This window comes from Phyllostomus hastatus, unplaced genomic scaffold (assembly GCF_019186645.2).
Source record: "Phyllostomus hastatus isolate PE091 unplaced genomic scaffold, TTU_PhHast_1.1 phas_contig_38, whole genome shotgun sequence".
NCBI classification, from domain to species: domain Eukaryota; kingdom Metazoa; phylum Chordata; class Mammalia; order Chiroptera; family Phyllostomidae; genus Phyllostomus; species Phyllostomus hastatus.
This window is the reverse complement of record NW_025333869.1, coordinates 3,299,244-3,315,334: the sequence shown is the minus strand read 5'-3', so window position 1 is coordinate 3,315,334 and position 16,091 is coordinate 3,299,244. Positions and strand designations below refer to the sequence as shown.

The 16,091-nt window shown below is 37.1% G+C and overlaps 1 protein-coding gene across 3 annotated transcripts in view; it reads right to left on the bottom strand.

Annotated features, from left to right (window-relative positions):
• The window catches only part of BMS1 (BMS1 ribosome biogenesis factor), a 49,872-nt gene continuing 33,781 nt past the window's right edge, over nt 1–16,091 (bottom strand). For all 3 annotated transcript variants that reach the window (XM_045842168.1, XM_045842170.1, XM_045842169.1), the window contains 10 exons: nt 10,676–10,749; nt 9,500–9,676; nt 6,578–6,766; nt 6,307–6,487; nt 6,053–6,111; nt 4,929–5,051; nt 3,711–3,858; nt 3,205–3,380; nt 1,025–1,186; nt 1–506 (listed from right to left, as the gene is read on the bottom strand). In XM_045842168.1, coding sequence (XP_045698124.1) covers nt 276–506; nt 1,025–1,186; nt 3,205–3,380; nt 3,711–3,858; nt 4,929–5,051; nt 6,053–6,111; nt 6,307–6,487; nt 6,578–6,766; nt 9,500–9,676; nt 10,676–10,749 — 1,520 coding nt within the window. In that variant the 3' untranslated portion in view covers nt 1–275. The remainder of the gene's footprint in view (nt 507–1,024; nt 1,187–3,204; nt 3,381–3,710; nt 3,859–4,928; nt 5,052–6,052; nt 6,112–6,306; nt 6,488–6,577; nt 6,767–9,499; nt 9,677–10,675; nt 10,750–16,091) is intronic.

Here is a 16,091-nt window from a genome sequence, read left to right as displayed (position 1 = left end):
TTAAGGGGAAAATATTTTAATCATTCTTTTATAGCGCTCACACACATACACAAAAATAAACCAAGACAGATAAGAGAAATATAAGAGAATCTACAAAACCATAAATTACACTGCCTTAAATCTTGACATAATCTAGATGTTAAGAATAAACAGGTATCCTATCAGTAGATTTCCATTTCTTTTCTCCAAGGCACAGTCTGGGTGATAAATTCAACAAAGAGATCTTTCTGGGGCTCTAGTGCTCTGACCCAAATGATAGCCTATCTGTCTGGAGCTCACTTCATTTGCTCCTCAGGCCCCTTCAGACTAGACTTCTGATTTCTTCTTTCTTTTTGACCCTGAATTCGAAAGAGCTTCTTCCTGAGATCCTTCTGTCGCTTCAGTTTCTCTTCTTGCTCCTTCTGCTTCAGTATGAAGTGTTCTTTGTTGTGCAAATGCTGTTGCTCCTTGGCCTTCTTCAACTTGTGGCCGTGCACTGTACTTAGTGCATCCAGCAGAGCCAGGATCTGACAAGGACAAAACTCAGTGAACATCAGACTGCTTCAGCAGTGACAGCATGCCTTCCTTCGAAGTTTAATGGGACCTATACACTTCAGCTGACTATCAAAACTAGAATTAACTCATGATGCAAATGAATGTTAACCAAGTGAAAATTTATCCTGAACTAGGAAGTTATAATGTGAACAAAGATATAAGTTGGAGTCTATTTACTTAGCAAAATACTTTAATAATGGTCTTCACCACAAAACTACCTTTGGATACTATTTACAACCAATTAAGACAGTGATTTATAAGCTGTGTGCCTATTATTTCCCATTAAAATGCATAAGGCAGGGTATGGCTAAACAAAAGAGAAGAGACTCTAGCCTTTTCCTCTAACTGCCAGTTTTAAATGCCTTGAATAAGTCTAGCCCTCATCCTTTCCTGATGAAAAATGAGAAGACAGTAGAAATGCCAAATGTGCTACTGACAGCATTATTTTCACATCTAAACGCAGCACGCAGGAAGCCATTATTGACATTACCTTCCTTTCATGAGGCTCCCGAACGACCGCGGGTCTCAGCCTGTCCCTAGGCGTCTTGCCTGCTTTTGCCTGGGTCTTAGGCTTGCTCTTAAAGGGCAGGGCCTTCTGCAAGGCTTTTGGGATGTACAGTGAATTAAAATGTTTCTTCTGTCTCACAATCAGCTGGAAAAAAAAAAAAAGACTGTAACATATTTAAATTATGATCTGTGTGCATTTAAAACTTTCATAAAATCTTCTCAATGGATTAACTTTCCACCAGATCAGTAACACCAGAATATGCTGACCATCAGAAGCAAGGATTTAATGATCTATCAAATATGGATTGCCTCAATAGACAAGCACAGCTCTAGGCAAAACAGAGAAATATATAAAACATATTTACAATTCATTCAAGAATTCAATTGTCCTCATTTCTACAGGATGAACTATGGGAATCTCAACAGAACAGCTGAATACATCCAAAATTTCTTGTAATGGAAAATTCTGTCCTTATCTTTAGGGCACTGAGGTATTTTTTTTTCTAACCTAACAAGAATAATCTGGCTATTCATCTTGACTGTCAACCTCTCTTGATTTAAGGACATAGTTCTTCCCCTAATCAGAACCAGTGTCTCCATCCTTGATTCTCATTGAGAAGTTTAACTTTATTCTGTTTCTAATAGAAAACCAGCTGAGAATATTGAGATTTATTTGACAACAAATGAAGGCAAGGCACTCTCTACATTCAATTTTTAAAGTAATCTAAATTCTATGCTTAAATTGGGATGCCTCAGAACTCATTAACAAGTAGAGACTTTTGCCCCAGGCCTTTACCAAGGTCAACATCAACTAAGAATATTTCTGCTATGCCCCTAAATTAATTATTGAAAACATCATCTACAATAATATTCAATATTCTGTTTTAGAAAACTAAAATGCCTTAGAATGAAAGAAATCATAGAAATCACCTTCTCAAGAAGAGTAATTAAGCACTTCAGACTGGACAAGAGGTACCATGTCCTGAAGTGTAGTATATTTTAAGTGACACTCATGTAACATGATTCAAAATTAACTGTTTTATAGAAAAAGTAATGCAAGGGAAACTTCTGTCTCAAGCAGAATGGCAGACTACTATCCTGAACTACCATCTTATTACAAAACAATTAAATATCCTGCATTAAAACAACTATTTTCAAATATACTGTTAACCTGTGAAGAAAATAATGAAAGTTCTGACACCAAAATCTAAATGAAAATATAAGCTAGAAAGGCACTGAGAACATAAAAGAAAAAAATACTGATGAGGTCAACTACTGGCAAGAATATGGAAAAACCAGAACTCCGATAAGCTGTTAGTGGGAGTCTAACTAACCTGGTGTGACTCTAAAATACTACAGGCATCATATACTGAAGTTTAACAAATGCCTACTCTGTAACCCGGCACTTCCACTCTTGGGGATCTATGCAACAGAAATATGTGCCCACGCACACCCAATAAGTTACATATATGTTCAGAGCAGCATTTATAATGGACAAGTATTGCAATTGAAGTCCATCAATAGATAAATTAACTTCTTCATATAACAGAATTCTACTCAACAATAACAACTGAATATCTGCTATGTACAAGAACATGAATGAATTTCATAATACTATCAAAAGAAGCCAGGAAAAATATGTGCTGTATTTTATATAACTCAAAAAAAAAAGGCTAAATTAATTTATATATCAGGAGTTGAGAAGAAGGTTAGTGACTGGGAGAGGTCACATTGGGGGCTTCTGTTGTGCTAGTAATTCTACTGCTTCATCCAGGTGGTGGCAATATGGTCGTGTTAAAGTTCAATGACTTGTACGCTTCTGATTTGTATACTTTTCTGTATGTATGTTACACTTTAATAAAAATGTTTATTAAAACTTTCCCCAAAGCCTACACTGCTTGAATAAGAATTAGCACATTGTTTTTAAAATAAATGTATATGATGGAAAAAAACAGACCAAGAGAATAGACAATGAAGTCTCTTTTCCAAATCACAGAAAACTACCATTACTCCTTTCCTATGTTCTTCTATAATAGTCTATGAATATATAATATGTTCATTCAAATTTAATGACAGACTTTCTACTTAAAAATTCAAATCACAGAAAATATTACACACAAAGTATCTGGATGAGCCATCTACAGAGCACATGAGTGATGGTACCTTATACAGAGAGTCCTTGTTGGGCTTTAATCTGATATGATGGGTGAGCCGGAGTTGACCTGTTGTCCGCATTCCTGACCAGGTATCTTTTTCACCAACTGGTTTCAGCAAAGATGTTACGGGGTTATAGAAGGCCGGAATGGAGACAGGATACCAAGTTCTCATGAAGACAATATCTGGAAAGAGAAATTTAACATTTTCAGAAGATTTCTATTCATCTGTCAAACAAAAGAACAAAATGTTCACCCGAAACTTCTCTAACTAGTGTTTAAAGACAGATTTTACCATGTGAACTACCCTTGAATATAAAACTTTTATTGAATGTGGACTGCATGGCTCCAGATACAGCGTGACTTGGCACACTGCGTCAGATGCTCCAAACTGGGGAGACCTCAAGATCATTCCAGCTTTCTAAAAACCTAAACTACGACCTCTAATCCAAACTAGCTAGAAATCAACAGCACATAATAACATGCTATCATGAATATACCACAAAAGATATTTACCACTCATCAGCAACTTATCTTCAAAGCTGGCCCGGAAAGCTCCTTCTGGAGCTCGGAGTGCTTTCTTGATCTGTCCCCTTATTCCACTGACCGTTCGAACCACAGCACCTTCAAATTTGGCCACTTCTAAGGCAGAATTAAACATTCCCTACAGTGTATATATATAGATATATATATTAAAAAATACACACAAAATCAGATACTTTTTAGTTCATAAATACATCCTTGGGTATAAAACATAAAACAACACACTGAAGGGTGATAAAAATAATAATAAAATGTATTTTCCCTATAAAAGTCAAGAATTAATGGGTCAAGAATACAACTCTATTTTATCTTCCCCTAAATAATATTAATTAAGACTTTATTGTGGACTCATTAACATGCTCATCACTAATATCATTGTTGAACAGAAGATCCTAAGGTATTTATTGGACTGAACTGGACTAGACAGCCTTTGCTGTAATCCCACAGGGCTGGACTGTAGCTCATTTAGCATTACTTAAGGTGCGAACAATCAGAAAATAATAAAAAGCTAGATAAATGCTACATAAAAGAACATTTTAATACCACCTTAACTCTGTGTTAATGGGAACACCCCTTCTAATGAAATTTTCAATAAAGGTCACTCAAACTACCCTCCTATATTATATTGTGTAAGTGTCCATTTCTGTCTACACTTGCCAAGAAGTCTTTTGAAAACTGCTTTGTCTAACTTTCTACTGATCTGTTCGACAAACTTACGATTTTTCTCTTTTCTTAAGGCAAATCAAAAAGGTAGGAAACAAAGCCCAGTGAATGATTACACATTTCAATACTCTATGACAGTCTCACATGGAAGTAGTAATAAGTTAATAGTCTCATTTACTAAATATCTCTATTTTACTTCACCCTAAGATTTCTGAGAATATTTAAGTAACACAGAGACCAACAGAAACAAGTAAACTAAAAACATCAAAGATAAAGTTTATAAAAGATTTAAAATCCTGTCCTGAAACATCAGACCTATATTTCAGAAGCATTTCATTCCTCCTTTAACAATACAGGGGTGGGTAAAATAGGTTTCTCATACAAATAATACAGTCACAATACAAATAAATTCAGTAGTTAATAAATTACAATAAAAGAATAAACTGTGTTTTGCATATTCACAACTGTAAACCTTTTGTCCACCCTGTATCTACATTTATATGTATGTGAATATACAGATACACAGACCTTAATGAATGAAGTATTCTTGAAAATCTTATATGGAAAACCCGTTAGCTTTAATTTTTTCACAATTTTTATGGATTTATCCAGATCAAGAACAATTCCTGTGGCAGCAATCCGGAAATCAGGCTAAAAAGGAAACCCCCAAAATTTGAATTCAGGAATAGTATCAGCAAAAGAAAAATGACAATTCTTTGTAATATAATAAATTAACAAAGTATATTTCATTAACAATCAGCTAAGGAAAAATAAGAATACCTGAACATGCAAAACAATATTTTAACAAAAGCTATCTGAAACTATAAAACACACATAAGTCAAATTAATGATGATGTCTTCAGTATTTTTCTGAGTATGATTTCATAGTAACATAATTTCACAACAACGTTGTACTTGAAAAGTAAAGAAATATGAAAATTTGGTTACAATGTTTAAGAAAGTAAATTTTGGACCTTCAGGTTGGGTTCCACCTGCTCATTATTCTGTTTTCTTTTCTGTTAAATGGTGCCAATAAAACCTGCTCTCATTGATCAAATGAAGACTGTGTGAACATACTTTGCTAAATCAACATTACAGGAAAGTGGTCTTGCCCTGACTGGTGTGGCTCAGTGGACTGAGTGCTGGCTTACAAAGCAGGGGTTGCTGGTCGATTCCCAGTTGGGGCACATGCCTGGGTTGTGGGCTGGGTCCCCAATGGGGGGACACAAAAGAGGGAAACACACACTGATGTTTCTCTCCCTCTTTTTCTCCCTCATTCCCCCTCTAAAAATAAATAAATAAAATCTTAAAAGAAAAATTCCAGGGAAGTGGTCTTATATCTAGCTAGTATCTGATATATCCCCTGAACCTAGTATAGTATTTAGCACATGGTAACCACTGCTTCAGTATTTTTAAAAAAATAAGTCCCAAAAGTGCGTAAAAATATAAAATGTCATCAGTACCATTATAATTCTTCTAATTCCCTCTTCTCCACTCTGCAATGTATTTAAAAAGTAGGAAAATTAAAAACAAAGAGAAATTTACTCTACACACTAAAAATAAGTAATTTTCAACTTAGTTTCATGTACATATTCCATGTTCAAGATATAATTCAAACACAATATGTAAAATAAAACATCCAAGATATTTACCGTTATACCACTGACAAACTGTATTGCCAACACTCCAGTTCCTTGTGGAGTAATAGGACCTTAAATAAAACAGAAAAAAATATATAGTGAACCACATAATTTGGGATCTGTTTTAAATACATACTTCAATCCAAAAATAAAGAGAAAAATATTATGAATTGAGATTTTAAAAAAGGAAAAAAGCAAAACTATAATGATAAAGCCTAAAAGGTTTAAATTAACCTATAAGCAAATTATTCTTCATCACATTTTACCCCAAAAGGTTGCTCCACAATGCATGTGCTGTGGGGTGTACTTTAAAAGCCTTTGTCTTCCATTATGGTCTTCAATATAATACAGTGGGATGGTCTGAAACCTCCTCCACCCTACAGAAAAAATGATTGGATCTCGGGACTTGAGGATTTTCTTATACCAACGATGTTTCTTCAGGCGCATCTGAGAGGAGAAGAGATTTCAATAAGATTATTCAGTGAAAGTATGTCCAAAAAAACCTCAACTCTCAACCACACAGCACACGGTACCTACCTGTACATATCCAAGACTGCCCTCACTATTGCCCAAACCACCCAAAATAATTGGGTAATGGGGGTCAAAGTTAAGCACGAATTCACAGGGGACATTCTCTATCTCAATTCGGACATACATCCCAGGTCGAAAACCCTCATATTGAACTCTGGCTTCATCATCTTGATCTTCAAATTCTGCCCGGTTAAGCTATGCATGGGAGGAAAAATTTTTTAAAAATTAAAAAAAATTTCACAATGCCGTTATCTTTAATAAATATAAGATTAATACATAAAAATGAACAATTTCAAAATAAAGGAACCACGAACAGGACTATTTAGGCCTTATCCTTTAAAAATAATATGAATTATATCTGCATATTTTGTTCAGAATATGTCCCAGCAAGTTTCTTCTCTGTTGCTTCAAGGTGTAGCAAATGTGACCAACTCAGAAAGGACCCTTTAATGCTGGTCAGCAAACACTCTCAACTTCCCCAGTTTATTTCGAACTTGTTCACCTTTCTTCAAATACCCAAAATCAATCTCTTCATCCCCATTTTTTATTTAAACATTTATTTATTTTTAGAGAGAGGGGGAGGGAGGGAGGAAGAGAGGGAGAGAAACATCAATGTGTGGTTGCCTCTCACACACCCCCTACTGGGGACTTGGCCTGAAAACCAGACATGTGCACTGACTGGGAATCGAACCCATCACCTTTTGGTTTGCAGCCCGGTGCTCAATCCACTGAGCTGCACCGGCCAGGGCCATGCTCATTCTTAGCTGCTTTTCCTAATTTACTCAAAAGCTAAGCAATCTAAAGATCTTCAACAGCCAACCCTTCTACTGGTGTTTACCCAAATCTAGCCTTTTATTATAGCTCTACACTGTTCAATATGGTAGCCACACATGGCTTTTTAAATTGAAATTAATTAAAATTAAATAGAAACTTAAAAATTCAGTTACTTGGTCACATTTCAAGTGACTGGTATCAATCTGTGGCTAGTGGCTGCAACCTAGTGCAGCTCAAACACATCCCTCATCACAGGAAGTTCTACTGGGGGGCTGTTACACATTACTTATCAATCCATTTAACATCAAACTTTATTTGCACACTAGATATCATCTACTCCTGACTTTATTCCAACAAATCTTGCCTGTTAGTTCCCTCATCTTAAAACCTTTTTTTGACTCCACTTCCTTCAGTAGTTCCCATTTTTCTGCTTCTTTCTGAAGAAAAATGTCACAAAAGTTTTCTGTAGTTTCAGTCTTCATTTCTTCTGCAACCATTCTCTTAAATTCCTTAGAACTGGACTTTAGTCCACACTCCATAAAAGTGCTTGACAAAGTCACTTAAAGGCCTCAACATTCCTAATCCAGTGGTCATTTTGTCTTAATTATAGTTAACATATCAAGGAGATTTGAAGTAACTTATCACTTCCTTCTACAATGGCTTCCAGCATACCATATATTCTCTTAGATTTCTGATGTCTCCTGAACACTGCTCAATACCCACTGATGATGCTTCCTCTCTTCCCAGAACCTCATAATGGAGTACCTACCCAGTGTCAGTACTGGTCCTCTCCCCTCCTGTCTCTGTTTTTACTTTCCATGTCATCCTATCCATCTCATGGCTTTAAGCAGCATCTAGATCTAAGTCCCCGGCTCCAACTTCTCTCCAGAACTCCTCACTCACTACTTGCCACTCTACTGTCTGAAAGATAACCCAAACCGCATGGATCTAAACTTCATCTTCCCAAACCTATACCAACTAGAATTTTTTCTGTCTTACTTAGGAAAACCCAATTCTTCCAGTAAATCATCCTTACTTTCTCTCTCACACACCCCACATTCAATCCACCAGGAAATCCTAGTGATGTACTTTTAAAACAAAGTATAAACCCAGGATTTGATACTTTCTTTCACTTCCACTGCCACACACCTCCCCATCCCCCAGGGTGAGTTATCTTTCTTTCATCTTACTGAACTCTTGCCAGAGCAATCCTTTCAAAGGTAATTATATCATAAGTATTTCTCCTCTGATCAAAGGGCCCCTATTTCACTTAGAGTAAAAAGGTTAGTCCTTTACAATGGCTCACAAAGTTCTACGTGATTTTAAATTGTAAATGCCTAAAGCAAAGACTTCAGAACTAGCCTTACATTTCTCATTCACTTCTGTCAAGTCAGTACAGACCTGAAACCATCATGTTAACAAACAGTCAGTACGGGTATTTCTTTGACTAGATGAAGGCCTAGGTTGAATAAAACCTGTTGACCACATTTTCACAAATTATACATTTAACTTGCAGAAGGTGTATTAAGGTACGCTCCAGCTTACAGAGATTATTGGTAACCCCACTTGTCAAAGTACTCACACTGACTCCATACACATCTTTGTGTGTCTTTCAGAGTGAGTTCAACATCCCCAGGTAACAGGGCTAAACTATCTCCCTTTCAGCATTTTACATGCCCTCTTTATCTCCACATCTGACCTTAACTCAAAATATCCCCTGAACTCTGACCAAGTTTTCCTTAAGAACACTGGTGTGTGCATAAGCCGCATAGGCCACAAATCACCTTATTCAGATGATTTGATCATGGTTGCAGGAAGTAGCAATACGAATGCTAAGGCAATACTGGCATTTAAATAAACTCACTGCCTCAAATAACTATACTGTGAGGCCCTCAGAAGTAGTAGTAACGTTTCACCATTTCTGTTTCCTCAGTACTTAACGCTTGGTGAAAAATAGGTACTGATATCTTTCTGGTGAATTTCTAAGAGAAACAGATGACTGAATGAATAAACACACTCATCTGCACATTGATCTTGGAGTCCTACTGAGAAGCACAGAAATAGGTCAGAGAGCAGAGAGCCAGAGAAAGTTAAGTATTCAATACACTGTATTATAGCCTTGAAATGAGGCTGATAGGATCTTAGCTTTCTTACCTGTGTTTGTTTCTGCATTTCCCCTTTAAGATCATCAAAGTATGTGTTTTCTCCTTCATCATATTCCGCATCAAACAACTCCTTCAATTTTCTCTTCTTATCCAAATGCTTTTTCTTGACACTTTCCTCTGCACTGGGTTCAATTTCTTCTTTAAGTTCTTTCTCTACATCATCAATCTTAAATTTCCAGAAAAGAAAATATTGTAAAAGCTTGTGAAGATCTTTTTTCTTTTTAGACTTAAAAAACATTAAAAAACTTCTACTGAGCTACAAAAATCTAGTTATGATCATCATGAAAACAAAACAAAACACAGCCTTGGGCTATAAATAACATGTACTGCCATTCCTTAATCTGCCTGGGAATGCCAAATATGAAAAAAATAATAGCAAATGTCCCAAGCTCAGATGTGCCCAGATACTGTTCTAAAGAAATCTTAGGGAGAAGAGGGAATTAGTTTTTCTAAATGGCACTAAATTTTTTTTTTGCTTAGATATAAGTAGTTTCTTCCATTTTTAAAAATTGAATTTATTGGGGGTGACACTGGTTATGGAAATTATATAAGTTTCAAGTGTAAAATTCTATAATACATCATCTCTTTATACTGTATTGTATGTTTTACTATCCCAAGTCTCCTTTCATCACCATTTATCTCCCTCTTCTGCCTGCCCCCAACATACTTTCTTTCCTGTATCACCATACTATTTATTATCTGTGTCCATGAAGGTTTTCTTTTCTTAATCCCTTTGTCTTTTTCACCCAGGCCTACAACCCCCTGACCCCTAATAGCTGTCAGTCTGTTCTCTATGAGTCTATTTCTATTTTGTTAGTTAATTTTCTCCATTAGATTCTGCATATGATTTAAGAACAGAATGATGGCAAAAGGAACGATGGAGACAAACAAGGTGACCCAAGAGCTAAAACTTTCAATGACTGAAGAATCATAAGAAGGGGTAATGATAAGAAGGGGTAATAGGTATTAGTCCAAATATCAAGAATAACAAATAAACCAGTAACCTTTGATCTGACCCCAACCTCCACGTTTTCAGGAAGGAATCCATCCAGTCTCTAATCTACACAGATAATAAGATTAGGATTTCTTAAAACAGGTCTCTCTTGGAATATACTGACCACAGATCAAGGGCCAGTAGCTGACACTGACCATGGCAAATTCATACCTGAGTATCCAGGCCTGATTTTCCCTTGTGCACATCCCCTGTTTCCAAGTCTTCAAAGTCACCATAGAGCTCCTCTGGGAAAAGAACAACCAAATAACTCCTCTGTGAATAGGCTCTGCATGTGACACTCTAGTACCACTCAGAACCAGATGGAGAGTGTGTTCTACACCCCAAACTTCATTTTTACTATTCCTACTGCTACATGACTCAGAAAAATCCTGCCCTTACATAGGCTTCTTTTTCTTGTTACAACCCAACCTATATTTCCATACTTTACTTCAACATCCCACATAGCCAAGAGCTATTTTTCCACTATAAGTAATAGACACCATATCGGAGGTGCACAGTAAGTACTATGCACGGCCCTGTAGGTGAGATCCCCAAAACCTAAAGTTCAAAGAGCGGCTTGAAAAGCCATGGCTTAGATAACAGCACATGTGAAAAAGAGTCTCACCAGTAAGCTCAACATGACAAAACTGTGTGACATACCTAGGGGAAAATCTTAGATTACAAAAGAATAGTACCTAAAATAGTACCTAGAAAGAATTAGTACACCAAACCAAACAGTGTTGAGCCCGCATGGAGAGCTCATTCATTCATACAGTCACTTTTGAAGCTCTAAGTTCAGTTATGATTCTTACCCTTAAAAGAAATAAGACAAGTAAAAGTCCTCTGGGAGGCAACTTTAGGAGGGTATTAAAACATTTTCCTATAAGAAAGAGTGAAAAAACCAAAGAGCCAACGGAAATGTAAAAGATGGGAAGATTCCATTGAAATAAAAATAAGATATTTAGAAATAAACAAGAAATGTGCTAATCTTTAACTCAGTATTATAAAAGCTTTAATAAGCTACCAAAGGACACACAAAATAACACTAGCTAACACTGTTATTTGCTTTACATACCTGGCTCTGCTCAAAGTACTTTACATGTCTTAACTACACTTTTCAACATGACCCAGTGAAGGAGGTATTATTAATATTACCCCCTGAACAAATAAAGATTACCATGTATTTGGAAATGAAGACTCAATTATCATTAAGATGCCAATTCTCCCTTTAACAGTTACAATAAAAATAACCACCAAAATTCTGGTCTGGAAAAGATGGTGTATACATGTTTCCTTTGTTTCTCCCAGGTATGTATATAACCATCAACTCCAGAAATACCAAAAGAGCAAAACCAACGGAAACCCTCAGGAAAAAAACTGAAGAACCAAATGGAAATTACAGAACTAAAAACACAATTAACAGAAGAAAAAAAACTAGCCAGATGACTCTGTAATAAACAGAGGTGACAGAGGATAGAATCAGTAACCTTGAGGCCCAATCAATAGAAGTTACAGTCTAAACAACACTGAGGGGGAAAAAAAAAAAAAAAAAGATCAGAGCCTCATGGCCCTGTGGAACAGAAACAAATATATCATTAAAGTCTTACAAGGAGATTGAGGCTGAAAGACATAATGACTCAAAATGTTTGAATTTGATAAAAGACATAAACTTACTGAGCAAATCTCAAACAGTAAATCCAATAAACTCCACATCAATCAAACTTCTGAAAACTAAAGACACAACAAATTCTTCAAAGCAGCCAGAAAGAAATGACAGATTGCTTGTAGGGGCACACCAATTCCATTAATAGCACGTCTTCTCTGAAATTATGGAGGCCACAAAGTAGCACATTTTTCAAGTGCTGAACAAAAAGAACTGTCACCTACGATAAGTTCTGTATCTGGTGAGGCTATATACTTTTGGGAAATAAAGATATTCTTAGACAAAGGAAAACTGCAGGAATTTGTCATTAGCATAGCTATAGCTACCCTTTAAAATGGATAAAAATGTTCTTAGGCAGGAGGGAAATCATAAAAGGAAAACCTAGGACCATCAGGAAAAAAGACAAAACAAAAAAGATAAAAATATGGATACATTAAACTATCTTCATGAGTTTTCAAAATATTACACACTAAAACCACTGTAAACAAATCAAAATAGAAGAAAAAGGAAAAAGAAAAAAACAAGAATTAGAATTAGAATAAAAAATAAGAAAATATCAGGCTTAAGATACATACCCATAAATACCTTAAATGTAAATGGCATAAATGTGCCACAAAAAACACATAACTCTACTACACACAGTTTACAAGAGACTCACTTCAAACTGAATACATAAGTAGGCTAAAAGTTAAAGGACGAAGAAAGATATACCATGCAAATTCAACTTTTTAAAAAGCTGAAGTGCTCTATTTATATCTTATAAAGTAACTTCAGAGCACAGAAAATTACCAGAGAGAGTTAAAATTTCATGTGCTACCCTGATATCTTTGAGCCTCATAGGGTCCCTGACAGGTATGCTCCTTACATATGAAAAAATATCCCTACTCTACTAGTTCCTTTATCAGCTGAACCAGTGGCACCTCATCTAGTCCCCAAACTAAAAGACCATGAATTTATTGAAAAAAGCTAATCCATCTTCTCGAGGAAAAACCAATGGTTATCCTGTGCTCTTTTAAGTACAAAACTTGCCTCCCAAATGCAATCCCTGCACAGTGTAATGGTGTTTTTTTCCCTCTGGCTGTGAGTGTGCGTAACTAATAAACCACAACTGTCCCCATCTGTCTAGTGTCAGATATTGGCTGTTCAAGCATTCCCATTACACTAGGGCGGGAATCCCTCCCTCATAAATGACTGAATACAAAGGGACCACAATATGTAATGGCAAAAGGATAAATCTACCAGTAAGATGTAACAATCCTAAATGTGTATGCACCAAACAAAACCTCAAATAATTGAAGCAAAAAATGATAGAGCTGAAAGAAAAGGAAGTAAATCTATAATTTCATCTGGCAACTTCAACATCCTCCTCTCAGCAACTGATAAAACTAGACAGAAAATCAGCAAAGATATGGAAGATCTGAACAGTCAACCCATCAGAATCAAACTGATACATGTAGAATACTATACCCAACAGCAGCAGAATACATCTACCTCACATCTACAAAGACAGGATATATGTGGGTAATAAAGCAAATCAGAACAAACTCAAATAGTTTGAAATTGTGAGTATGGTGTTAGGAACTCCAGGTCAAGATGGCAGTATAGGTAGATACAGATTAGCTCCTTGCATAATCATTTCAAAAGCACAACTAAAATATAGAACCATCACTCAGAACCATCAGAAATCAAGTTGAATGAAACTCAGACAAGTACAGAATTAAAAAAAAAATACATCTATCCAAACTGTTATGAGGGGAAGAAACATGTAATAGGCTGGTCCCATATCCACACATGCTACATAAAAATTTGGGAGGGCTATCTCAGGAGTGAGGAGTTACAGCCTCACATCAGGACTCCAAGACCAGGGTCCTAGTTCGTGGAAGCAGAAACCAGTGGGAATTGAGTCAATGGAAGAAATTTCTGGAGTTCCAAGCAGTTCCTCTTAAACAATCCACACATGGACTTACACAGGCTCACTCCCTCTGAGCTCCAGCACTGGGGAGTAGCTTGAAAGGCACCAGAAGCATACAGGGAGGAACTGAAGTGTCTGGCATCAAGGCGAGAGCTGGGGGCATAGCTTTCTCCCAGACTGGAAGGCAGACAGAGGCCATTGTCCCCTTTCTGTACCCACCCCCCTACAGAGCCACAGAGCCAGCAGGCTGGTACCATATCTGAGACTCCATCAACCTTGCTAACACTGTTTGCCCCCGCCCTGAAGATCTCCAGAGACTCCCTCCTACCCAAATTACCTGCACACATGAACTGTTAAAGTGACTTTCCATAAGACTCCCTGGTCTTGGCTCATGCTTCAGAACACCACACAGATCCTCTTAAACAAGCAACAGCCAGCCTCAGTGAGCCCCCAGCCCCTTGTACCTCTCACTAAGTGACCCCCAGGCCTGGCACTACAGCAGGCAGCCTAGATTCACAGCTTAGCCTCACCTGGGAATTTCCCAGCCCAGTATAAGTAGCAACCTTCTGAGACTGCTTCACAGCTCATGCAGGGTGGGCCCAGGCAGAAACATGTGGGGGCTGACCTTGGCTTACACTGCCCAGGAAACTCCAGAGCCTGCACAACCAGTGGACAGCTACAGGCCACGGTGTTGTACCACCTTGCTGGCCCTGCACAGCTGATCCTCCATGGAGAGTGGAGGTTGGAGGGGTCACAGTCAGATCTTGCAGCTGACTGGCCTGGGAAAGTCCCTCCTATTGAATTGTCAAGAACAATGAAGGCTCAACTACAAAAGGATGGTGTACTCAGACCACACAAAAGGCACAGCCTGAGTATGCAACTTTGCTGATAGGGGAGGTTGTACCACTGGACCCTACAAGATACCTACTACATTAAGCCAAAACTACCAAGACAAGGAGTCCTGGCATCTCCACCTAATACATAGAAACAAAAACAGGGAGGCTGCCAAAATGAGGACACAAAGAAACATGACCCAAATGAAATAGACAAAAATTTCAGAAAAGGAACTAAACAAAAGGGAGATAAGCTATCAGATGCAGAGTTCAAAACGCTGGTTATAAGGATACTCAAGGAACTTAGTGAGGACCTCAACAGCATACAAAAGAGCCATTAAAAGGGGAATTTAACACCCCACTATCAAAAATGGATAGATCTTCCAAAAAAAAAAATCAACAAGATATTGCATCATTGAACAATACCCAATCAAATGGACTTAACTGATATATAGAAACATTCATCCCAAAGAGGCAAAATACACATTCTTTTCAAATGCACATGGAACATTTTCAGAGATAGACTACATGATGGGACACAAAACAAGCCTCAACATATTCCAGAAAACTGAAATCATATCCAGCATTTTTCTCAGACCACAAGGACCTGAAAGTAGAAACCAACCTCAAGATAAAAACTCAAAAACACTGATAATCTTCTCCAGATTACAACTGATACCACAGAAATACAAAGGATTGCAAGATATTATTATGAAGAACTATATGCCAAGAAATTTGAAAACCTAGGTGAAATGGACAAATTTCTAGAAAAATATAATCCTCCAAAACTGTATGACAACTGTGTAACAGTTGACAATATTGAAGCAGTAATCAAAAACCTCCAGGCACACAAAAGCCACGGACTGGACGGTTTCACACGAGAATTTTACAAAACATTTAAGGAAGAGCTAACCCCTATCCTTCATGGACTACTCAAAAAAATCCAAGAAGATAAAAGACTCCCAAACTCTTTTTATGAAGCCAGCACCATCCTAATCCCAAAACCAGTTAAAGACACAACAAAGAAAGAAAACGTCAGGCCAATACTACTGATGAACATAGATACTAAAATCCTCCACAAAATATTGGCAAACCACATGCAGCAATACATTAAAAAGATCATACACCATGACCAAATGGGATGCATCTCAGGGATGCAAGGATGGTACAATATTCACA